Source organism: Hippoglossus hippoglossus, chromosome 13, assembly GCF_009819705.1.
Source record: "Hippoglossus hippoglossus isolate fHipHip1 chromosome 13, fHipHip1.pri, whole genome shotgun sequence".
In the NCBI taxonomy this organism is placed as follows: Eukaryota; Metazoa; Chordata; class Actinopteri; order Pleuronectiformes; family Pleuronectidae; genus Hippoglossus; species Hippoglossus hippoglossus.
The window spans coordinates 23,221,571-23,246,938 of NC_047163.1; the positions used below are offsets into that span (position 1 = coordinate 23,221,571).

Below are 25,368 nucleotides of genomic sequence, written 5' to 3' on the forward strand. Positions count from 1 at the left end.
TGAGAATAGTCAATGTATTACACATACGTGTCATATATATATAAAGTTATATACAATAATTTCAAACAGTACATACACAATATAAACTCCTATAACAAGTCTGGGCTCATCTGGATTTCAATTAACCAGCTGACGAAGGTGGATTTACTTTTAAAACCTCAAAAACACTTAAGCCTTTCAAAATGTCACAAATCCTAAAATGCAGTCTTGAGGCTGATCCTCTCAGAAATACCACAGGAATGTTTCGGTAGGGTTTACAGGCAACAGCACAGACAGTGCAGCTGGGTGTTAAAACATCAACAGACACCAGCATCACTTCATTACTGAATATGTCAGAGTTGGCATAGCTCGCTGGTCACGTGTGTCTTGTTGATCTGCTTTGACAGAAGGTCAAAGTAAGTCAGCATGGACACAGCTTGTTTAATCCAGTTGTCACACAAGACAAGAGTCAACCAGATCAGCGAACACCGTATATTGCAAAGACTGTGCACCAAACCTTGTGCCATATTGAAAAGAAATGGTCTAAGCGCAGTGGACAAGTTGTTGGTTTCTGGCTCATATTTGTAAGAGAAATTATGAGCAGTAGAATAATCATTTTGTGGCAGTGACAATGAAAGATCTTTCTCTTTTGCAGTTGTGTCAGTCTTTACTGGGTGTTTTCCGTTCAGACCACACTAGATCAATATTTACTGTTCTGTGGATAGTACATGTTGACAATCTGAACATTTATTAACTTTTTTTACTGTAAACAAACAGTTGGTTTAGCTTAGCATAAAGAACCGTAACAGGGAGGAACAGCTAGCCTGGCTCAAAATTCAAATAATACACATTAAAAAGTCATTTCTTGCATTTGTACAAAAGCTGAACTCTTTGGACAGAGCCCAGCTTGCTGTTCGCCTCAATCGTCTTCTTGAACTTTCAACTATAAAGCGAATATGTGCATTTCCCAAAATATTGAATTATTCCTTTTAATCATTTCCATTAATCATCACATTCAAAGTCAAATGAAAATTCTTAGTGGTCGACAGAAGGTTTTGTAGGCTTTAACACTGGATGACATTTTGTCAATGTGCATTTTATAAAAAAACAAATGTGACTGGTATTGGAATAAGTGCAAATAGCTCTTAACATGGTCCCGCTTTAAATGAAGAACATTAAGTTTGAATATTACTTAAAGTTTTGGTTTTTATTCAAAGTTTCCTACCATTTTAAACTTAACTGTATGTGAAGATGTGAAACAATCGTTCCTTGCTATGTAAAATTCTGTAAAATTTGCTATGATACACGTGTGTAGAGTTCCTGAAGCCTACATGAAACCTTTAAGACATATTTCAAGAGGTATTTCAGAGAGTTGCAAAACAAAGTGTTTGCATATCAAAAAAGAAGGCACAGCTCTGGCATCATGATTGTAAGGAATGGTCCATGTCCAGTCTCACAACGCTATGCCCTCCACGTTACAGTTCAGAACTTCGTTGTGTTGGACCTGACCCAGCTGCCGGTGGAACTGTCCCTGTTTCTGGGTCCTCCAGCACTGGATGCCTCGTCCCAGTGTAATACTCTTAATACTGGGCAAGTGGGCCAGCATGTTATTTGGCAAGGACACCACACCAGAGCCCGACAAATTCAGCTCTTGCAGGGAGTCTAGTTCGTTAAAAACTGCGGGGCTAAGAGCCTTCAGCTTGTGGTTGTTGGAGAGATCCAGAACCTGGAGGCTCTGCAGGCCCTTGAAGCTGTGAGACTCAATTTCCTGAAGCTCATGAAGGCCGCTGATGGATAAATAAACCAGATCTTTCAGCAGAGCAAAGGCTCCCTCCTTAATCTGCACGATGGGGTTACCATCCAGATTGAGGTACCTCAGAGGAAGTCCTGCCAGCCTGGGTACATCCGACAGCCGGTTTGCTGACAGATTTAAGGTTTGAATGTGTAAAACTTTTCCATGCAAAGTCGTGGACAATGATGAGAGCTTGTTATGAGACAGATCCACGCTGACAGGTTCACCATTGACTTTGGTAGCAAACACATTAATGTCAAACTCCTGGAAGCTGTTGTGGCTGAGGTCAACTTCAGCCAGAGGGAGGCCAGAGAAACAGCTTGAGGTGAGGCTCGCCAGGTTGTTGTGGCTCAAATCCAGAGTCTCCAGGTAACGCAGCTTGGACAAAGCATTGGGGCTTAGCTGTAAAAGTGTGGGAAAGGAAGAGATTGACACAACCAACAAAGAAATGCATAAAATAAGAAACATTTGTCATATATCTCTCGGTGATCACATATAAAAGAAGAAAAAAGTATTGTTAAATATCTATTTATAAAACACCCCACTATTCTATTATTGGAAATTACTCATCCTGCCTTGTGACCTATTGAACATTTGGGTTGACCAGCTAAGCTTTCATATATGTAAAAAAAAAAAAAACACATTAGCCTGTAGTAGCTAGCGGAGTTATAATAAAATGTGAGTGTTCTGAGTAAAACAAAATTCATGAATGTGTCCATTTCATTCAATGTGTCTATGTGACTTTAGTAAGTAGGTACGATCTCTCAGGAGAGGGACATAACTGAGTGATAGTCAACAGCTGTGATGAGGACACGGCATGTCCAAGAGTGATGCAGTAGATTACAGTAGATAAGTTAAAAAGCCCGATCTCACACCCGGCGCAAAGTCTGATGCAAGGGTCTTTCCTAGTTTCAGACTAACTCAGATTTTCCTGTCCAGTGTGCGTGGTTTGTTTCATCTGAACTCCGATGGGTGTGTCGCTCTTAAAATAAGAAATGTTCAGGCGCATTATTGACACAGCGCTATCTGAAGGCACAAAGCGATTAACCGATAACAATGACGTGATTTTTTTAAGGGCACATAAAGAAAAAAAGTAACATTAGTATTTTTTTCATTCAAAAGTCATATTGTTTTGTGGCCTATTCATGCCTTCCATCAACCACCAACCTTTGTAATATGGTTGCTGCTGAGGTCTAAGCTGATGAGGGTGGTGTAGCCTGGACCAGATAACATGGTGTCACTGAGTGGACCCATGGCATTGGAGGACAGGTCCAGGTGGGCAGTGTCCAGTGGGATGGTGATGGGCATGGCAGCGCTGGGTCCTAGCCCTCGACAGTCCACCCTGGTCAGGCTGAAGCTGTCGAACAGGCCAAAGCTCTCCACCTCGCAGTGGCAACCAGGGTGGCAGCTCCTGATGTTGCTGGACTGGACAGCTGCCAGCAGTGACAAGCCAAAATACAGGAGGAGGACCATTATGCCCTGGGGAAACAACAGTTTATTTATTTTTTATTTTACTTAATGAATATCACAACACCGTGTTTCTAAATGCAGAAATTAGAGCAGATGTCCTGGTTCATATGCCATCTTTAAGGTATTTCTTAATCATTGGGAGAGGACTTTTTTTCGTGCAGCACGAGAAGCCCCAATTCCCTTCCTTCTCGGCTTCCCATTGGGTGTGACCTAATTTCTCAATCAAAGAGTTAATTTTCCCTTTCTAAGTTTACTGACTCTAATGAGTATGCACGACTGTAAAAAAAAAAAATCTAAATTTGAGTATATCATAAGTCCCTTAAAATGTCTCCCAAGCATGTTCTCTGAGCCTTGGTGCACTGCAGCCAGACAAAACTCATTCAGAAACAACTTCTAACTCTGAAAATCCAACTTCCATATGGTCTGAGAGTAAAACAAAATACACCTGAAATAACTTCAATGAAACAAAATAAACGAAACAAAGACACTTTCAAAAAAGCACAAAGAAATTATTAAATAAAGTGCACACATGTGACCAGGGAAAAACCTTTCATACCTTTTTTCCAGCAGGTGTAAGCTCCCTCTAAGTCAGTGTAAATGAGCACTGAATGCAAAAGCTGTTCCACTTATGCAACACACACACACACACACAATAAGAATGGATATTGGACAGAGGTTAAGAGTTGTGTAACAGGCAAAAGTGAACCGTCATGGTAAAGTCACCCGGACGTGACACAGCAAAGCATGTGGTAAAAACACAAGCCACAGTTTTACAGCTTTACAGAAAATGTTCCCAAGAAATGCAAAAAGCACTATGATTTTAATTCTCTCTAATCTTTTAATTTGTTTTTAAATTTGTTATGCAGTTAGGTTGCACTCAGTGACTCCTGTCACGGCTGCTTACACATATCTAACAGGGGTTAGTTATCTCAAATTATGTAAGAGGATGAGGTGACAGAGCTGCATAGTACTCAATATATGGAGGCTGATTACGACACCTCAGAGTCTGCTGAGACAGCTGTTCACCTCTGTGCCACTTTCTTTTGGTTGGACCCTCGAACTTCTCACGGCTGCAGCTTTCTTCAAGGCATCGACTGAACGATTTGATCTAGCGTCTCACCCTGCGTACTTTTTTGTTGTGATAACATACAGTACAAGTACACTGTTCACTGCCATGTGGTTTTTAATCCTAATTAATATATTATTAAGGAATGAACAACATGAAGGACAGACTGATGAATGACTTGATGAAAGAATTCTGCGTATTTCTAAGATAAGATGACAGTATTTCGTGAAAAGTGTTTACGAACTGGTGCTCTGTGTTTTAAATGTAAATTGTGAGCATTGCTGAGCCATGTTTTTAAATATGTGCTGTCAATTGTGAATTGTGTTGAGCCTGTCAAAAGGAGAATTTCTGTCACTTGGAACAGACAAGCTAATGCAAATGCTGCCTAGTGGGCTCAGACCTCATGTAACTTGTACTTCTTTTAGACCCAAAGTAGCAGGAATACAAAAGTTTTCGGCAGATAAAACCATCAAAAACTTGACTGACCTGTTTCCAACTGCCAGTAGAGGAATTGCAGTTTTTGATTACCCTGTGACTCAGGTTTCAGCATCACAAACATGGCGACATGTTTGAAAACAATGCGTCGGAGGTGGGAAGATGGAACAGAAGACAGCACCATGGAGACCAGTGATAATGTTACAGTTACATCTTTTACTTTAGTCTCTCTTTCAAACTCAACATCGACTCAATGCTTTTCGCTGTCTTGCCAGTGTTGCATCTTGCACAATACAAAGAAAAAGTCACTGTTGCAGGTTGTTACCAAGATTTACAAAACAAATAAGCACACAAACGTTCACGGCTATTTAAGTCTCCAACGCCCTGAAGCTCAATGCATGTCATAACGTCGCACTGATGTTAGTGGGTTTCAGTGAGTTTTTGACCAGTGGCTTAATGCTACAACCTACGTGGTCTTCAGCAGCTCATCTCCTGTGTGTGCTTCACCCATCCCTCCTTCTCCTCCTGCATCCTCGCCTCCATCTGTTGTGTCAGCAAGGATCATGAACTCTTAGCACCAGGTGTTCCTCTCAACCTCTTGCCAATAAACCTCCACTAACACAAAACTGCTGCCGGCGCTGCCTTCAAATCAAGCGCATTCTAACTACTGCAATTACCAAAAGGCAACAGCAGTTAGAGCCGTGAACCCCCCTGAGTGGACAATTGGCAAATGCCTGTGAAATCACGCCCTGAAACCTTCTCACTTTCAGACACCGTTTCGCACCTTTCTATCCTGGGAAAGCAGCACAACAGGCTCCACTGTCCGCTGAGGATCATCAGCCATGTTTATTTATTTACCCACCTACAGCTCATGTACACAGCAGTGGTGAGAAATTAAATAATAATTTATCACTTTGCAACTACATACAGACTTCATGGCATGGGATAATCCAATTACTGTAGTATGATAAGGGATTAAAGCAAAAATAACTGATCGAAAGGGGGGGGGGGGTTGATTACATATACTCACTGCTGCCGTGGCCTAATTTTGCATTAGTTAACTAGAACGTGAATAACAAAGATCACCATGATAACCACATTATTGATGTTATCACTCACTATGATCAGCTGCATCAGGCCTGTTCTGACTCAAGATTTCATTTGATACATTAAAAATATTAAATACTATGTATACTATGCCTTGGCTGTATCCTTCATCGTTATTATTTACTGAGAGTTATGCATTCATGTTGTCAAGCTAATCAACATTTTAAATTCAATATTGCATATTTGTAAACAATGTGATTTGTAATCAATGTGACCTGCCCAGGGCTGGGTTAGCAGGGGAAAAGTACACAGAAAAAACCTTTCATCTCCACTATTAGTGGGCCAACCACCAACAACACCAACCTACAGTTATACTATAGAGCCCAACTGATTAATTGGCTGGCTGATAAAAATAGGCTGATATGAGCCTTTTACAGACATATCGTGTTGGCATCTATGTTTGCCGATATGAAAATATTTAATTTAAGAATAAATTGAATCTCTCCGGGTGAAAAAGCAGTGCCACACACGCAGAAGACACCGACGAAGATGTAAAGAGTTTGTGACGATAAGAGTCGTCACAGGTGTCTGTGTGTTGTAAAGAAAATTACATGATCTCCACAGCAGAGTTAATACGTCACTTCCTGCCTCCGTGTGCTGCACCCGGCTGCTCCACCTCTTACCTGAATAATGCGGAAGGAATTGATGCTGTTGTGAATGCGTCTGTGCAGAGAACCTCCTGATGTGTTGTGTGTACGTGTGAAAGGCAAACTACAGGTAAACTCTGTAGCCAATTCTACGGATATTACCCACAGGTCATGTCTGAAAATGCCTATGTTAATGTTAGAAAAACACCACTTTAATTGCTCAAAGCAATACTCACTTTTCCTCAATCTTACAACAGATTTTTCCAGCCATATATAATGCAGAATATGCCTACATCTAATCCTAGCTTCACTGAATATCCTCCAGTGCTCTGACGTAAATGGTCTGTATTTATATAGCACCTTTCTAGTCTTGATGACCACTCAAAGTGCTTTACAGTACAGTTTGCCATTCACCCCTTCACACAGTGCATCTATGGGCAGCAACTTTTTCTATGAGGGGCAATCTTCAGCATCTTGCCAAGGACACTTCGGCATGCGGATGGGGAAGACTTGGATCGAACCGCCGACCTTCTGGTTTGAAGATGACCACTCTACCCCTCAGCCACAGCCGCCCCCATTGTATTCTCTGTGTCGTTGAGATCGCTCTGTCCCAATTTATTCTTCCAGTTTGAAGGCTGAAAACTGTGTAATTTAAATTGGACGGATGCCACATTAATCCTTTTAAGCCGAATGAATGCATGACACTGAAGAGGAGGAGACGGTGAGCTTAAAGGAAAAGAGACGCTACTTAAGTGTTTTAAAACAATTAGGCGGCAGTTATGGAGAATACATTTTTTCACAAGCACAGAGAACAATCAAACCCAGTGTCGCTTAATGGTGAGGTGACAAGAGACAGTATTTCAGAAAAAGATAAAGATCATTAAGAGGTGAAGCGGAGTGCAAGCTGTGACTACAACACTAGTTTATACAGTATTTTATCTGTTGATTAATGAGCACTGTCCATATCAAATAAATAAGTGCGTGACATGGTGGTTCCACAAAGTGAACCACCATGTCATGCGCATCCTTATTCTTTCTTCGGTTTATTGACGGGTGGCAACCAAAGTCAAGGTGCATTACCGCCATCTACTGTGTAGGTGCACTGTTCCTGGAGCTACTGCAATACCAGGTCCCCCTATTTTTCTTCTTGCTTAGTTTGTTATGCACGAAACATCAAAGTAAATGCATTTGATCTTGAAAAGTTACTCGACAACAAACCTTAACCTGAATTTAAAACAGTCATGTTATATTAAAAAAAAAAAAATGTCTGACCATCTGTTTCTGTGCATTGACCACAAAGTGAACCACCATGTCATGCCCTGGGAAGTCAGCACGAGTGTTCAGGCTCTGCACGGGCACCTCTGCAGATCAGATTTCCAGCAGCAGCTGTACGTGGCACCGCGCGGAGCGAGCACACACCTCCACCGGCTGGATCCGCCACACAGAAACACATCCACAGCAGCGGTCACATGTGGGAGCAGCGTTCAGGATCCATTCAACCTACACCCCGCCCCTCGCAGCTGTCAATCACTGCTCCACATGTCACCTCCGCGCGTCTCAGTCACAGGAGTTTGCAAAGTTTGTGTGTGTGTGTGGGGGGGGGGGGTGCGTGCGTGCGCGCGTGCGTGCGTGCGTGGTCACTCTCCTTGTGGACACGAGGGGCGGATTCTCAATCACACCAGAAAACGTGAAACCTGATCTGTCCCTCAGCTCCTGTGTCCGTCCCAGTTTCACCCGCAGCCTCTGACCAACTGGAAACTAGTCCAACACAACTTCTCCCACTTCTGGTCACTTTCCTCCTCAGTTACTTACTTTGCTTTTTTTCCTGTTTGCTCTTCGGGACGTTCTCTCCTCACTTCCCCGCTCCCATGTTTTAGTTCGCAGACCCCCGCAGCGGTGTCCGTGTCCCGGTGCCAGTTCCCGGCTGCTCTACATGAGCTCCGCGCCTCCGCAACAAACTGCCAACAGCTGGAAACACTGGGTCACACTCGTCTGTTCCCATCCCGTAAAGTCCTGTCTGTCTGTCTCCCTGTCTCCCTCTCTGCCTGTCTGTCTGTCCGAGTGTCTGTGTGTGACGGCCGCTTTCGGCTCCTCTTACCACCGTCAAGTCCGCCGGCAGACAAAATAAGAGCTCTTCCTGTCGAGGATTTCCAAAACAAAACGCTTCAAATGTAGCTTTTTTGGATCTACTGAAGATGTCCCAGCGGAGAGATGCTTTCCTATCATAAATTCCTTCCCGCACAGAAAAATAGTTTGGGCCCCCATCCGGCCCACTACCGCATAGAATCATGGCACTTGGGCGGCCCGCACCTGTTTGCCAGACCCGGGCCACAATTAAGCCGACGGTGCCAAAGGTGGCCCGAGTTTGTCATGGCAATTTTTTAATTCCATCAATCCATAATTTGCCATTTTACACAGGTGTAGAGAGTCATCTTACGCAGACGCAAAACAAATTTGTCCAGACTTGATTTTTGTGGCTGGTTTGTTGTTTATGTAGTTAAAATAATAAAAGAATGATCATTACAGCTTTTGATACAGGGAGTTTTGCCTCAGTTAGTTGGTCTGTGGTTGTGATTCATGCTGCTAGTCTGTGGTCTCCTATGAGAACTGTGTGCTCTCCCAGTCCCTTTCTGTTACCTATCCCCTTCTTATTTCACCCAGTGCTTCTCTAATGACCGCCATCAAGTGTCCAAGAGAAATTATGACCAAAATATTGCCAAAATGTTTGAAACTTGAAAATCACCAAAATAATTTGGAATGCCAACAATTAACAGAAATGGCTCCAACAGCATGTTTTATTAAAAAATGAAATAAACGAAACTGTTAAATATGATGAATTTTAAATAAAATACAGTGTATAAATAAAAAAACAAAAAAATACATTTTGAAATAAAACTAATGTGAATAAAAACATAGAATTTTATAAATAGGAATACACAAAATAAATTACACCTTAAAATAGTATGCACCAAAACAGTTACGACATATATTGCCAGTCTGACAGTTATACTTGAAACAACAAAACCTTGACTTGCTCCCTTGACTATTAGTATTACATTTAAACATAGCTTTTATTTTTAAAGGGTTATGCCGCTAACTTCCGGGCTCAGTCTGCTGTCTCAGGAGCGCCCTCTAGTGGAATCGTCCTAAACAATCCTACACGGAAACAAAAGTGTTGCGCAGCAAAGGCCGTGGTTTGTTTCATTTGGCCTGAAGTTGTCATTTTGATGAAAGAGATAATACAAGAAATAATGTGAACAGAAACCCAGAGGTTTCCTGTTGCAACACACATCTCCTGTGGTTCTTTTTAACCCTGTAAAGACAGATCCTGCAGAATGAGGCCTATATAAAGTGATTTCATTAAATAGTTTACATAATACCAAAATCAGAAATAGGCCGTTAGTAGTTAATGTACTTACTTAGTAGTTGAATGAGTGTGACAAAACTTGTAACAGGACAATAAGCAAACGGACCGTGCCCTGTAACATGGTTTTCAAAAGACGCAGGTCAAGTGTGATGAATTATGGTGATCATCTGTTGCTGCTCACACAACGCTGAGGGCCTCCACTCTTCAACTTTGCCCTCGACCATTGTTTCTCTCACGAGAGCATGACAGCATGACAGCACACACCAATACAGTACAACTCACACATGCACTCTCAAGGGTTCACACAATCGGAGGCCAGAGTTTAAAAAAAGGGGATTATTGTTGTGGTCATGTAGCTACTTGTAGGCCACACACACACACACACACAGACCACTTGCATGTTGCAGTGTCTGGGAATCCCCAGGGCTGTGGAGATAAGTTTGGGTCTCTGGCGGCAGACAGAATGCAGAGTATGATGTCAAAAGAGAAAAAACTCAGAAAATGAGTAAGAGAAACATGAGATACTTTGATGAATATCCAACCCAAAGCAAACATGACCAAGAAGGACATGTTTTATCATATTGTAATTATGTACACGTTACATTTTTTAACTCTTCTAGTGAATATTTCATTGTCTCTTCAGTACCAGTCAGTCCCTGCACAGTGACGCCATCATGTCTTAATCTAATCTCTGTTGCAATCAGTGTTAGCGTCAGTCTTGCATTGAATGCAAACTTAAAGTGTAGCCTACAGCATGTTCTAGGGTGAGTATATTTGCACAAGAGTTTTAACAGCAGAAATACGGTTTAGCATGGAGTTCTCTTTGTAAAATATTAACCATATCATGGATATTTTAGCTGTTTAAAGATTAAAAACAACTCTTTATTATTACACTGAACAACTCAACTCTTCCTAACTGATTTGTGGTCCCTTGATAAACAAGAAAATATCCCCATTTAATCTAGATTGAAACCGGTACTATGCAATTTCAGCATCCAAACAAAATAATGACTCCCTGATGCATAAAGTCAGTTCTTCTTTTCCTGCTGCAAAACACGGTAATCAACACTGTATACTCTATCTCCACTAGATGGCACCAGAGTGCAGCCAATTAATTCACAGTCTGCAGTTGTGTCATGACTCAATTCAAATGCACCAGTTCACTGTAAAAAACACACGAGAGCTTTCAGTGACAGTAAAAGAAGAACGAAATAAATTAACAACAAATCAAGTAAAGAAAAGGCCTGAGATTGGAACTGATCTTTATACATATACCCCTTATTAAATATTAAATAAAACCGTCCTCTTTTTTTTCTTCTTATTTTGTACATGTTTTTAATTCTGAGAGCCCATTCCACTATGCACTGCTCTATTTCCACGCACCTAACCCAATTGAAAAAGTGCAAGGAACATTAAAATATTATTTTGCCTAGTTTCTCCTGGTGCATAATTTTGCCATGAATCTCCCTGTTGATCCTATTCATTACTCAAAGGACATTTGAATGATTTATCTCCTTTTTTGCTTAAACAACATTTTCAATTTAGCTCCAATCACTGCAGAAAGTGTAATGAGAGATGTGTGTGTGTGTGTGTGTGTGTGTGTGTGTGTGTGTGTGTGTGTGTGTGTGTGTGTGTGTGTGTGTGTGTGTGTGTGTGTGTGTGTGTGTCTTATACATCATCTGGGGATATTGTTTATCTTAAATCATTTATTTTCTTTTCGACTTTTCTGAGAATGTTTGTCAGTGTTTCACTGTGTTCCTTACAGAGCAGCACCGGATGTGTTGTGTTCACTGCTCACTGGGAGAACATTGCGCTGAGTTGTCAGTTCTATCCCCTATTCCTGGATGCAGGACAGTGGTGTCAAGGTGTTACATTTAAGAGGCTCATCAGCTTATGTGGGATATGGGTCAACAAAGGTGGAATCACTTTCCAACTCTCTATGCATATAATGTAATGCAATATACCTGTAACTGCACTATATTATGTTGTGTAAAGTTAAAATGATGTTCCTTTAATACATAGTTGCCTTTAATAGTCAGTTGTTGGGACTGAGTTTAAAAGTTCAAAACACAAACATACACAGACAGAGCGAGAGAGAGAGAGAGAGAGAGAGAGAGAGAGAGAGAGAGAGAGAGAGAGAGAGAGAGAGAGAGAGAGAGAGAGTGGGAGAAAGAGAGGACGAAGAGGGGACACGCACATACACGGACGCATGTACGCATGCATACACATACATACACATAAATATATACATACAAACTACACATCAGCATATGTTGAATCGGTCTTTATTCATCATTTTCCCCTTTAACGTATTTTAATATCGTAAGAAATATAGCCATATAGGACCAGCACAGTTAATCAGATGTCAAATGAATATAATATGTTGATGAGCTACAACAATACACAAAAAAACACTGCACGGTCTGACATGCTTCTTTGCTGTTCTCATCCATCCAGTACATTGTCTCTAACACTGTGATCCAAGGGTTGATGTTGTGGCAACCAGCTGTTCATGGAGTCAATTGCCAGGCAGGCTGTTTCACCAGTGGAGTCTATTGGCAAAAGAAAAAAACGAAAAGAGCTGAGAAGACTGACGCAGGCGAAACACAGCACAGCTCAGGGGACCTGCAGGGAGAGCCCTTCGTTATCTTTAATGACTCCCACTCCACCAGGGTTCAAAGTCATTTAATCTGTGGGACCTGCTGTACTGTGGGCATATTAGACCAATTAAAGCACGGTTCAGGTCCCTGTGTGTAACATGGCTGAGGTGTCTCCATGGCAAGAAAAATAAATAATTATCTCTGTATTCATGTAGAAGCTTTAGTTGTAAATTTCGTGACAAAGCATTGCCATATGTCTATGAGAATAAAAAAGATGTGTGACTACATTTCCAGAGGAGTATGTTGGGATGATGGGAAAAGGCCTCTCCATGCAGCATGCATGATAACAAGGCTTTTAGAGTATAAGGCCTGCAGCCAATCCTATTACACTGTGCCTCGCTGAAAATGGATTAGTGAGTAACACCTACGTTTTGGCCCCAGGTCACTTTGGAAGGATTTGATTGAATGGGCCTGTAGCTGACACTGGGCCTAACCCTATAGCTATAAAACACACTTTTACTTGTTTTATTATTACGCAGAAACGCCCATTAAAGGAAAACCACCATTTGGGATATTTGGATGTTTTTCATTTTCAACACATGACCTGAGGGAAAGCTGCCGAGCCAGGGGCGGTTCTCCCTCGCCCAGATTCGGTGGCGGCAGGTGAGCAGCTTGTGGACACACGGCAGCCTTCAGAGGCGCTGACTGCGGGGCGTAAGTAGCTCTCCAGGGTGCTGAAGACGCAGCGCCCGCAGCCCTGCCCGTCACTTCCAGCCCCTGTAATCCAAACACCATGACTCCGCTGCTGCTGCTGCGCCTGAGCCACCCCGTGCGTCCTCGGGCTTGAACAGGCGAGGCGTGGGCGATGGCCAGGTGAGGGGACACCCGAGAGGACACCTGTGAGACCCTCTCATCGGACCTTGACACTGCCCCCGATGGATTCAAAGAAATGGTGAGTTAATTCGCTGTTGTCACGCGGCAGTGTCTTAGCGCGCAAACATATACAGTTTGTATTTTCCATATTCTGCAGGTGTCACTGGTGTGAGTTATAATAGCGAAGTGAACACAAAGATCCACTCCCTCGGACACCCTGGAAGGACAATGCAACATATTCCTCCACACTTCAGAGGGGCACTATGGGAGTCAAACCATCCATGTGTGCCTAACATTAAAAGTAGGCCCACTCTGACCTCACTGCCCTTCTATAACTTCCTGCTATGGGTGCTCATCGGAGTGTTGACGTTCCCTTGCTGTGTCCGGTGTTTGATATTCAAAGTGGGAGTCTTGGGGCCCTGGAACTGCGACCCTGTGTACTACAGGGCGCTGCCCGCCGCCGCCGCCCGGCTCGCTGTGAACAGAATAAACGGAGACCTGAACCTGGACCTGGGCCTGAAACTTGACTTCATCATCCTCCAGGAGCCGTGCGAAACATCAAAGGCTCTCACCGCCTTTATTTACTACGAGCAGATGGCGGACGCGTTTCTCGGCCCCACCAACCCGGGATACTGCGTGGCGGCCTCCCTGCTGGCCAAGAACTGGGATAAGGCCATCTTCTCCTACGGATGCCTCAGCTACGAGCTGGAACGCGCCACAGGATACCCGACGTTTGCCAGGACGGTGCCGTTTCCAATTGACGTGTTGTTCATCGTGCTGAAGCACTTCAGGTGGGCCAGTGCTGTGGTGGTGTCGTCCAACGAGGATATCTGGGTGGACACTGCCAGCAGAGTGGCCGCCGCTCTGAGGAACAAGGGTCTTCCCATCGGCCTGGTCACATCTATGGGTCTGAATGAGACGGAGGTGGAGAGCACGCTCTGGAAGATCCAGGATGCAGGAGAGGTCAGAGGTGAGTCTGGGGAGGAGAACATGGGAGCTGGGGGCAAGTGAATAAAGTACAGAAAATACAGTGATAAAAGGTAAGAATATACCAGGAGAGATAAAGAGATAGGTTTTATATAGAGAGCACATTTCATACACAAAGGTATATTCAATGTGCTGAGAAAAAATGAAAATAAATCAATTAAAAAACTAAAAGCACAGTTTACAACAAATTTCAAGCAAAATAAAAGAGATTAAAAAGAGCAGAATAAACGAGGCAAAGAGATTCAAAGAAAGAAAGGAGGGTCACTTTTTATTGTTTGTGTGCAGAGCTCTTTATAAACAGTCTATGGTGCAGAGTGAACTCAGGAATCTTTGTATTCATCCTAGCTGGTTTATCTGCAGTGGAGATTTTATCATCAACGTTTTTCATAGATTCTGGAACTGAATTGAATTTACTACAGTTCACATGTGTGGTCTGGTGTTATCTTTTAGTAGGTAGGCAGTTTAGTCAAAAGCGCTTCTGAATAAAAAGGTTTTCTGCAGTGGTTGGGCCGTTCCATAAGACGACCAGGCAGTTGGCTCCAGTGCTGTGCTGCTTAAAGGCTGCTTCTCCTTGTTCAGACTTTGCACTAAAAGCACATATAATAAGATGTAAATGTATTTTGAACTGAAATATGGGATTATATGTGCCTTGAATGCATGGGAGCAGGTATTACATCACAGGTGAACCAACTTTCCGGATATCACCTCGCATCAGCTGTCCTGATTTGTCCCCACCCCCACCCCCCTTCACCCTCCTCAGCAGGCTTATTACTCAGCTGTCTGAACAGAAGGCCATTTTGACACTGCAACTTCCACCTTGTGGCTAATGTGAACAGGGACAACAATTTAATTTGTCAGGGAATTATCAGAGGCCTTAATCCCACAAGGCTGCTGAATTTATCATTTTTCCAAATCAGTGGTTTAGCTTTACACATTTGGTCAGTTTGCATCAAATTGAACTGAATTTATAAAAGAAAAAATAAGTCTTCTAGATTAAATGATAGACGGTAATGTGTTAAAAACGTCTGCCTGAGGCTCAGAGGACTGTAACTAAATACATTTTCTCTTCTTATTCATCAAGTAGGTTTGTTGTAAATGTTTGGAGTTTAATGTACCTCTGCCAAGGAGGGTATGTTTTTGTTTGTGTTTGTTTGTGTTTGTTAGTGTGTTAGCAGGATTACGCAATCGATTTCCATGAAATTTTGTAGAATGGTGGGGCATGACCCAGAGAAGAAACTATCACATGTTGGTGCAGATAAAGATCAGGGAGCAGATCAAGGATTTTCTTTCACTTTCTTTAACATTGTGAGAACAATTCATGGATCTTTATGAAAAAAATCTGGCATGTTTAGCAGACTAATATTTATGAGTATGTCCAAATAAAAAAAGGGATTTAGTGAATTTAATTGTGGTTTCATACAGTGACTGTTGGGCCTTAGTGGAGATATGCTCTACTGAGGGAGATGTAGTTGTTTACACTATAGTCATCTACTGATAAATTGTGTTGTGTTATCACTCTACATAAGTCCACAAAACAAATGTTTTTCTGTTTCAGTCATAATCATGTGCATGCACTCAGTCCTGGTTGGAGGTGAGCAGCAGGCTACTTTTCTCCTCAAAGCACAGAAAATGGGCATGACTTCTGGGAGGTACGTGTTTGTGCCCTTCGACACTCTCCTCTACAGTGTGCCCTACACCAACGTTTCCTACGTGCCTCTGCAAAACAACAGCAGCCTGAGGGAGGCCTACGACGCCGTGCTCACAGTCACCATGGCCTCAGAGCCTCTGTCCTTCAACGAGGCGTTCGCTGCGGCCAAGAGGAGTGAGGAAGTGACAGTGGCCGTGCAGCCAGAGCAGGTAGGAGTTGTTAGGATGACACAACATGGAATTAAAGCATGGGTCCTACTTTTTAATTAAAACTTCACATGTTCATATGCATATGGAGCAATACGTGCAAAAGCATGTATCAAAGTTGCAGTTGAATTTGGGGAATCAAATGAAATCAAGTTTTATTAGTACAAAATACCATACTCTTGTTTATTTTCCTCCGCTGCAAGGACAAACTGAAATAGTTTCTTCTAACATTCAAACATCTTTTTAAAATTTTCTCATTATTTTTTCCTTTCCTAGATATTTTGATCTGAACACTTATCATACTAAAATAATTCTATATTTTGGATTTCTGACTCCATTGTCAATTCCTAACTTTATGTATCAACTCCACTTTGAAACAACCATTTATTTGTTGCTATACTCTTCGAGAGAGAACATCTTTCAGATAGTTGTAGCAATATAACACATCACGTCTTCTCACGTTTCTCAACCAACAAGCCTTCATCATCCTCACAGGTAAACCCACTATTTGGGACCATCTATAACAGCATCTACATCCTGGCCAAGTCCATCCACAGCGCCCGGAGAGCAGGTATGCAGCTGTCAGCCTCAAACCTGGCCTACTTCACCAGGAACACAACCTTCAGTGGTTTCAACCAGAGGGTCAAGTTGGACAATACCGGGGAAGTCAAGACCAACTATGTCGTCCTGGACACTGACAACAGCGGGAGTCAGCTGTATCAGACGTATGTGGTGGATCTGACGAGCAGAGTGCTTCGTTTTGCAGGGAGGTCCATTAACTTTCCAGGAGGATCCCCTCCGTCGTCTGATTCCAAGTGCTGGTTTGAAAAGAACGCTGTTTGCACAGGAGGTACGATATTTCACGTTTGTGTGTTGAAGTCTTATTCCTCAACTCTCATTTCCCTCACCTTCAAGTTAACCTGTGATACCATCCTCAGGTGTGGAGGTCACCTACATCATAGTGGTGTTGGCTGTTATCTTGACTCTGGCTGTAGGAGGACTCGCCATAAGTCTTTATATCAGGTACAGACTGAAAATACAAACAGTTTAATGTTATGTCAATTACACAAATTTAGACTTTGTTTCCCATTTTTTGTCCCAATCTCTTCTACTGTTTTAAGTTTGGGGATTTTTGTACCTGAAAAGATGTATTAACACACCGGATGGTGTGATGTAACAAATGTATCATGTATCAAATTTCAACCACATGTTTGAGTTTTGACAGTTTGATTCTGGCTGACATGTCATAGTAGTTGGTGCTACCAATAGAGAATTACTAATTATTAATGTTGATGATAATAAGAGATTTGAGCTCCATTCAAGCCTGCTCTATAGAATTAGAAAACAAGAATAAATAAAAAACAAATCAAGGACCTAAAAATAATGCCAGCTGAGGATGCATGCCATCTGTATCTACTTCCAACATTACTGTTCAGATCAAGTAAATTATTTAATCAACTAGAAAGGCACTTAGCAGGGGGCTAACTCACAATGTTAAAGAAAGTTAAAATAATAGCTTTGTTCGGGGTGCGTTCTCTCTTGGCCCATGTCTCATTTTTCTGCCAAGTTTCACACATGAGTAAAACATAAAAATCCCAACAGTTATTATGCAGGTCTATCTTTTTCTTCTGTAGGCCCAACTACCATATCCTCACATCAGACTAAAAGTGATGAACATTTCTTGTTCATAATCTGTTTTTGCTCACCAGACGATCTCTAAAACAGTTTAAAAAATCCCTACGAGTGAATTCCTTAACGTTTCTAAATCTCTCTGGCAGGCGGCGACTCCAACAAATCCAGCTGGTCAAAGGTCCCAATCGGATCTTGCTTACCTTAGAGGATCTCACTTTTATCAACCCCCAGCTTAGCAAAAAGGTAATCTGCATCACCGTGTCCCAGTCATCAGCGTAAAGCTTTAGCACTCTTCTGTTGACCGTGATTTTTTTTTTTATGCGCACTGAATATTTCAGGATTCAACTCATTTACTATCAAATCTTCCCCAACAGAAAATCACTTTAGAGGATCTGAGCGAGTCAAAGAGCGCTCTGGAGGAGAAATCTGCAGACTGCTCACACTCTGTGAACAGCATGCAGACTGCAACTCATGACTCCACCAATGTAGCCGTGTATGAGGTGGGTTTTACGCTTCATCCTGTAGAGCATGTACACACAATTTGAAAGAATCAGTCAGCAGGTCAGTCAGGGAGAGGAGGTTGTTCTCGAGCATACGTCAGGAACATTAACTCTGAATGGTACTTTTATAAAGTTAAGTTAAATCTTTTTGTTCAGGGTGGAGTTTAGTCAATTGTTCTGGTTAAAGATTCAAAGATTCAAAAATTGATCGTTCAATAATGCAGACATTAATGGAAATGTATCTTTCACTTATGTATGGCAAACAAAATAATACAATACAATATATACAAAGACACAATACATTACCCAAATTAGAATTTCAGAAAAATACAAAATACTGTATTTTAACAGGAGTAAAAAATGTAGAATTAAGTAAAAGTCTTTAACAAACAGACAAGAGACAACAAGCCAAAATGCCAGGGGTGAGTTGTCAGACAGTCGCGAGAGCAGAAAGCATTGTTGTGTAGTAAACGTTTGCTTACGTTTTATATGTTTCTAATCAAATCCCCTTCTTTGTACACACAACTAAGCTCAAGTACTTTGTAACACTGAAGTCATTTGTAATCAGGAATTTCTACAACACGAGCAACAGTGAAATGGTGTGGTTAAGGTTTGGATTTCTATCAGTTTTATACTTTTATAAAACCTTCTGTTTTTCTTTTTCTAGTTGCTGTATGTGGAAGAAAATGTTCAAAACAAAGTTTGATCTCACTGTGACATCATGATCTCTTCCAGGGCGACTGGGTTTGGCTGAAGAAATTTCAGGGGGGGCAGTTCAAAGAGGTGAAGCAGAGCACAACAAAGATTTTCACAAAGGTAGAGCAACAAGTCCTCACCCGTGTGGGAAAAAATATAGAATTAGATTTTTCACTCAAATGAAGTGGTTTGGAAAAGCAGATATGACACTGCCAATGCTAAAAGCTGTGCGGGGAGTTCCAGCAATAACAAGAATGGCACTCAGGAGAGTGTATACCTCCACGAATTCCCAACAGTCCCCTTATGAAACCAAATTGTTTTTTCTTTTACCATTTCTTTTATTTGGATTTGCACCACATTGCCCATACTTTTTTAAAATCAAAATCCCTGAATTATTCTCTAAAAAGTCAATGGAAATGTTGAAAAATGCCTTATCTATAAAGAACCAGAAAAAAAGTTTCTGGATCTGCCCTCTAATAGATAACCGCATAAAAATGTAATGGCTGCTTCCCTGACCCATACCGCATCCTGCCACCAAGTTTCATGGTAATCTATCCTGTTGTTTTGCGTAATCCAGCAAACAAACAAATTCTCAATAAAACACAACTTCCTATTCGGAGGTAATAAATATTGTATAATATGTTATTATAGTTATCTAAACAACATACCTTCCATTCTTCCGTCCTTGCATCATCCACCTACACTCTCCCAGATGAAGGACCTGAGAAATGAGAACGTCAACCCGTTCCTGGGCTTCTTTTCCCACTGCTCCATGTTCGCGGTGGTGACGGAGCACTGCTCGCGGGGAAGTCTGCAGGACCTGCTGAAGAACGAGGACGTAAAACTAGACTGGATGTTCAAGTCCTCGCTCTTGCTCGACCTCATCAAGGTAAACACGAACATACCATCACTTGGATGTTTTTGTGACAACCCTCCTCATCATTTTGTTTTGCAAGGGTGAATTTTTACCTGAATGTGTTTTTGTTGATTCCAGGGTATGAAATACCTTCACCACAGAGAATTCCCCCACGGCAGACTAAAATCTCGTAACTGCGTGGTGGACGGGCGTTTTGTCCTCAAGATCACTGACCACGGCTTCAATGAGATGCTTGAATCTCAGAAAGCTCCTCTAGAGGAACTTCCACCTGAAGGTACAAGCAGGGGCTTCTCTGCATAATGATATTTGTATGTGGGGTTCTCCTCACCTTTCCGTGGGTTTTCTCCGGGTACTCCAGCTTCTTCCCTCAGTCCAAAGACATGCACATCCGGGTTAGGTTAATTGGAGAATTGAATCGACCATAGGTGTGAATGGTTGTTTGTCTCTGAATGTTGGCCCTGCCATGGCGATCTGTCCAGGGTGTACCCCGCCTCTCACTCAATGTCAGCTGGGATTGGCTCCAGCTCTCCCCGCGACCCTCAAGGGGATAAGCAGTATAGATAATGATTCCATAATAGTAGATCATTTTTTACTGGTAGAGTCCAGTGTTGCACACATACAAAGTCATAAGTAAAATTTAGTACCATTGGCTGATCTTCTTTTTTCCACTCAGATCTATTTTGGACAGCTCCAGAGTTCCTGAGGGACCTGGCAAGCTCACGTAAAGGGACCTCTAAGGGAGATGTATACAGCTTTTCTATTATCCTCCAAGAGGTGGTGGTCAGAGGGCTGCCATACTGCATGCTGGGTCTACCACCTGAGGGTATGTATCCATCGGAAAGGTGGAGACGCAAATAAATAGAACACAAATTAGAAAAGATACAAGTGAGATTCAAGCAAAATATCTCCTCACCAGAGATCATCCGCAAGGTGAAAAAGCCTCCTCCAATGTGCCGCCCCACCGTGGCACCGGACCAGGCTCCACTGGAGTGTATCCAGCTGATGAAGCAGTGCTGGAGCGAGATGCCCGAACGCAGACCAAACTTTGAAGAGATCTTTGACAGGGTAACTATTTGGAGACACGCCTTATTGCTCCAAAATGTTCTAAGCTCAGCAAAATATAAATTATTCTTTATTTGTTGTTTCTCAACTAGTTCAAGATTATCAACAAAGGCAAAAAGACCAACATTATCGACTCCATGCTGAGGATGCTGGAGCAGTACAGCTCCAACCTTGAGGACCTCATTAGAGAGAGAACAGAAGAGCTGGAGGTGGAAAAGCAGCGGACAGAAAAACTGCTGTCTGAGATGCTCCCGCCGTGAGTAAACCCGCATATGATAATAAAATCCATACTGCGAAGTTAGGGAATAAATGAGCTGACTATCTGATTCTCACAACTTTCCTGCCTCAGCTCTGTTGCCGAGGCTCTGAAGACCGGCGCCACAGTGGAACCAGAGTACTTCGACCAGGTGACAATCTACTTCAGCGACATTGTAGGTTTCACCACCATCTCGTCGCTTAGTGATCCCATCGAGGTGGTCGACCTCCTCAATGACCTCTACACTCTGTTCGACGCTGTGCTCAGTAGCCACGATGTCTACAAGGTCAGAAAGAATGCTTGGTTTTTATAGTAAACCCTTCTTTTCAATCAGTGTGTCGAGTTTATGGCGTATAAATACATCCCTCCAGCATCTTAAAAATATTCATTGAAATGTTGTGTCATGCTGCTGCTGTGGAATGATCAACAGGAGAATTAGTCAGTAAACAGCACATGAGCAACGTGTTATCCAGCAGCATCTGTCTATAGTACACGTACAGTAGCCATGTACCGCTGACTCCATAACTCAGTAAATATGTTGACGTTGCCCAGGTGGAGACCATTGGTGATGCTTACATGGTAGCATCAGGTCTGCCAAAGAGAAACGGCAACAAGCACGCTGCTGAGATCGCACACATGTCTCTGAACATCCTCAGCTCAGTGGGAACCTTCCGTATGCGGCACATGCCAGACGTGCCCGTCAGGATACGAATAGGAATCCACTCAGGTGAGCTCTTTTATTTTCTTTTATTGCCACCAAATAAGTTATGTTTTTGTTTTGTTTGTGTGTTAATTAGGTGGAATACGCAAAAACTACCAGATGGATTACCACGAAACGAGAAAGGGAATTTTGATTCCCTTTCTCTGGAGCGTTTCCCACAGATATCATTCAATCTATGGCGGTTCCAGGGGTGCACGAGCGTGCGCACGAATATCGTTCTCATATGTAACAGATTCTGTTAGGGTACACTGACTAAAGAGAGAAAGTTCTTGCGTTAGAGCGAGAGAACTGCATTGCATCGTACTTGTGGGTGCGCACATAACTGCAGCTGAAACTATGAGTCTGCACGGATGGTAAAAACTTTATGGATGATAGCGCAGGCAAACAAGCACCAAATAGCACTGCACACAGCAATACAAAGCAGCAATAGAGCAAGAAAAAAATCACATTCTTCTACATATACATGTGTTTGGCTTATTGTTTGTTCTTTGTGTTTGCAGGGTCCTGTGTTGCTGGAGTGGTAGGTCTGACCATGCCTCGGTACTGCCTTTTTGGGGACACCGTCAACACTGCCTCTCGTATGGAATCCACTGGGCTGCGTGAGTATCCAGAAAACCTCTACCACCGTGTTTTGTTGTGTTGTTTTGGTCCAAGGTCACACTCCTCTCCTCTGCTCTTCTCTTCTATTTGCTTCTTGTCTCTTCTCTTCTCTTTGCTTTTCTTCTATTCACTTCTCATCTCTTCTCCTTTCTTCGCTTCTCTTCTTGTCTTGTCTCTTCTCTTTGCTTTTCTCCTCTTCGCTTCGTTTCTCTTCGCTCTCTCCTCTCCTCTCCTCTCCTCTCCGCTTCTTGTCTCTTCTCTTCGCTTTTCTTCTATTCACTTCTCATCTCTTCTCTTTTCTTCGCTTCTCTTCTTGTCTTGTCTTGTCTCTTCTCTTCTCTTTGCTTCTCTTCTATTCGATTTTTGTCTCTTCGTTCTACTACTCTCCTCTTCGCTTCTCTTTCTTCTCTTCTCTTCGCTTCTACTCTTGTCTTGTCTCCTCTCCCCTCTCCTCAGCTTATAGAATCCATGTGAACATAAGCACGGTGAAGATCCTCCACTCTCTTAATGAAGGTTATAAAATAGAAGTCAGAGGCAAGACAGAGTTGAAGGTAACATTGAAAGTCAGTGTTTAATTCAGGACTTAGACTTTTTCATTGTCTACTGACTGCTTGTTTTGATTTTTGTTCTTGCAGGGTAAAGGTATTGAAGAGACATACTGGCTTGTGGGGAAAACAAACTTTACAAAGCCTTTGCCAAACCCACCAGAGATCAAACCAGGGTAAGAGCTTCAACTCACTGTTAATCTTTGTATTCTTTGTATACCTGTGATATTGAAAACACTGCATGAGGAGCACACTTAAGGCTCATCTCCCATCTGATCTAAAATTGCATAAATGCCATTAACCTGTGACTCATGCAACCTGCAACTATCCGCATGTTACTTCAGGGAAGACAATCATGGCCTGAACCCTGAGGATATAGCTGCGTACAGGAGAAAGAAAGCCGAGAAAAAGGCTTGACCTTCTTAGTCCAAACACCAGAGGTAGAGACCTGCATGCCAGCTGGTGTTGTGTTGCAGAAATATTGTTGTGTTTGTCAGTTTGATGTGACCAAACTCATCCTTTGAGTATGCGCAGACAGGGCTCCCTGTCATTGAGTTCTCATCCTTAGTGATTGCTTTGTGATTTACTAGTCTTATTAATCTCCTGATCTTATCCCCTTCCACATCGTCTTAAGCAGATTGGGGAAAGCCCTCTTTGTTTACGTCATTTACCTTGGTTGTGCCTGGTATATTTTCAAAATTTACTTTTCACACTGTGTTTGTGGCAGCATTGATGTGTTGTTATTTATTTTTTGTCTGTTCTTGTTGTACGCTTTCATTGTATTTTTGGGTGTTCACATCTCAGAGCTCTTGTTTCAAAATAAACGGCTCAAATACAATCTTGGTCCTAACTCGTCTCTGTGTCTCTACTAGGGACAACTGGCAGGAGATGGTGACAGAGGAGATCAAGACACTTTTTCGCAAGGCCAACAGGCAGGTGGACAAAAAGATCTGAGTGAGAGAAAGAAGCAAAACCCGGAGAGAAGAGGAGAGGAGGACACATCCAGAGAGCTGGGCAGGGCGGGCAGGGGACAGAGGCCACCACCCAGCCTCTCACTCTGGCTTAATGCAGACTTGTTTAAGAGGATTGTCCGTCGACTGGCTAATCTGCCTGCGGCCAGCGCAGCAGAACACCAAGGCGCTAATGTAATGAGAGCTGCCGCATTACCCGCCGACGTATCTGCTGCCGAGAAGCACATGGAAGGTGCATCCACTCCTTAATGAAGGGTGCACTCATTCACTCCTTTCTACACACACTGGCCACTGAGTGGTCACCTATTTCAGGGCAACCAGAGCTTCACCCATTGGAGGATTGATCACCCCAAACGCCTATTTCAAAATGAAATCTTTTTTTCCTCTTTCTGGGGAGGATGTCTGTTTTTAGTTTGTCATGAAAGCTCATCATAGAGTTGTGGAGCCGATGCTGTTACTTAGATATGAGTGAATAATCTATTTTACTAGCACTCCAAAGGTTGCAGGAGAAGGCTGCTATTGTGTGTAATAATCAAGACAGAAATATGTCACTTTTACTTCTAATCTACTAGAGCAGTATGAGGAGGAAGAGCCAGTCCAGGCCACACATGCTTTTTTAAGCTATCAGCCCTTTTTTGATCAACGTGAATGAGATAACACAGTGGTCAAAAAGTAGGGACAATGCAGTGGTAGCAGTGATAATGAGGATTCGATACCTTTTCTGTGATAGTCAATGATATTTGATGGTCTTTCAGTAAATCCCATCACTGTGCTCGATGATGGATTTATTCCACTGAGACATGCTGCTTTAACACCTGATTTCAGCACCTATCATTCTGGTTGTTTGTGCTACGTCTCTGAAAGATACAAAACTCCTGCTATCAATAAAAGGCCTACAATACAAAAGTAAATATTATATGACAAAGAGTTATATATAATGGCCATCAACATTTTTTGCATTTGAACAACTTCAAATTCTACTGGTTGAAGTAATGTTCATACATAAATCCATGAATGTTTACTTCTGAAAGCAAACTGTGAGTACGAGGTTAATCTTAGCTGGGAGTGTTAACAGTTGCTTCTGTTACACATTCTACACTTCTACACAGATTTCCAGAAGTCCAGCTATAGTTTCCTTCCCAGAAGCATGGTGGCTCCTCTATGTTAGTGAATAAATGTGAAAAATTAATTTCTGTCATTTCAGGATTCTGTCATTTAAGGTAGTTATTGTCAAAGTGAAGTTCTAATTTTTTCCAATAAATTTGGTTTCATTTAGTGATTTGCTATAAAAACGAAGGTGAAACGTCATGATTGTCAGCTGAGTCTGACTCGTGAATTGTCAAACACATGTTGCGTCAGGACCTTGATATTGTGGCTCCATTTCCCAATGA

The 25,368-nt window shown here is 42.3% G+C and overlaps 2 protein-coding genes across 4 annotated transcripts; one reads left to right on the forward strand and one right to left on the reverse strand.

Moving 5' to 3' along the window:
- On the reverse strand, positions 1-8,542 carry tsku (tsukushi small leucine rich proteoglycan homolog (Xenopus laevis)). 3 transcript variants are annotated; one of them, XM_034603404.1, is made up of 3 exons: positions 8,249-8,542; positions 2,939-3,250; positions 1-2,173 (listed from the first exon to the last, which is right to left on the reverse strand). In XM_034603404.1, exons 2-3 carry the CDS (start codon positions 3,242-3,244, stop codon positions 1,433-1,435), a joined length of 1,047 nt encoding a protein of 348 aa, XP_034459295.1. In that variant the 5' UTR covers positions 3,245-3,250; positions 8,249-8,542; the 3' UTR covers positions 1-1,432. The 3 variants fall into 3 exon arrangements, with proteins under 3 accessions (XP_034459295.1, XP_034459294.1, XP_034459296.1); XM_034603403.1 differs by lacking the exon at positions 8,249-8,542 and adding an exon at positions 7,745-8,200; XM_034603405.1 differs by lacking the exon at positions 8,249-8,542 and adding an exon at positions 3,798-3,890 and having other exon boundaries at positions 9-2,173.
- A 4,962-nt stretch (positions 8,543-13,504) lies between these two features.
- Positions 13,505-24,565, forward strand: gucy2f (guanylate cyclase 2F, retinal). Its single transcript, XM_034603321.1, has 18 exons — positions 13,505-14,246; positions 15,819-16,120; positions 16,613-16,967; positions 17,056-17,140; positions 17,896-17,992; positions 18,124-18,249; positions 18,985-19,065; positions 19,658-19,834; positions 19,940-20,096; positions 20,496-20,645; positions 20,739-20,887; positions 20,977-21,140; positions 21,234-21,426; positions 21,693-21,867; positions 22,362-22,460; positions 22,918-23,012; positions 23,097-23,182; positions 23,879-24,565. Exons 1-18 carry the CDS (start codon positions 13,505-13,507, stop codon positions 23,958-23,960), a joined length of 3,315 nt encoding a protein of 1,104 aa, XP_034459212.1. The 3' UTR covers positions 23,961-24,565.
- Positions 24,566-25,368: the final 803 nt, after the last annotated feature.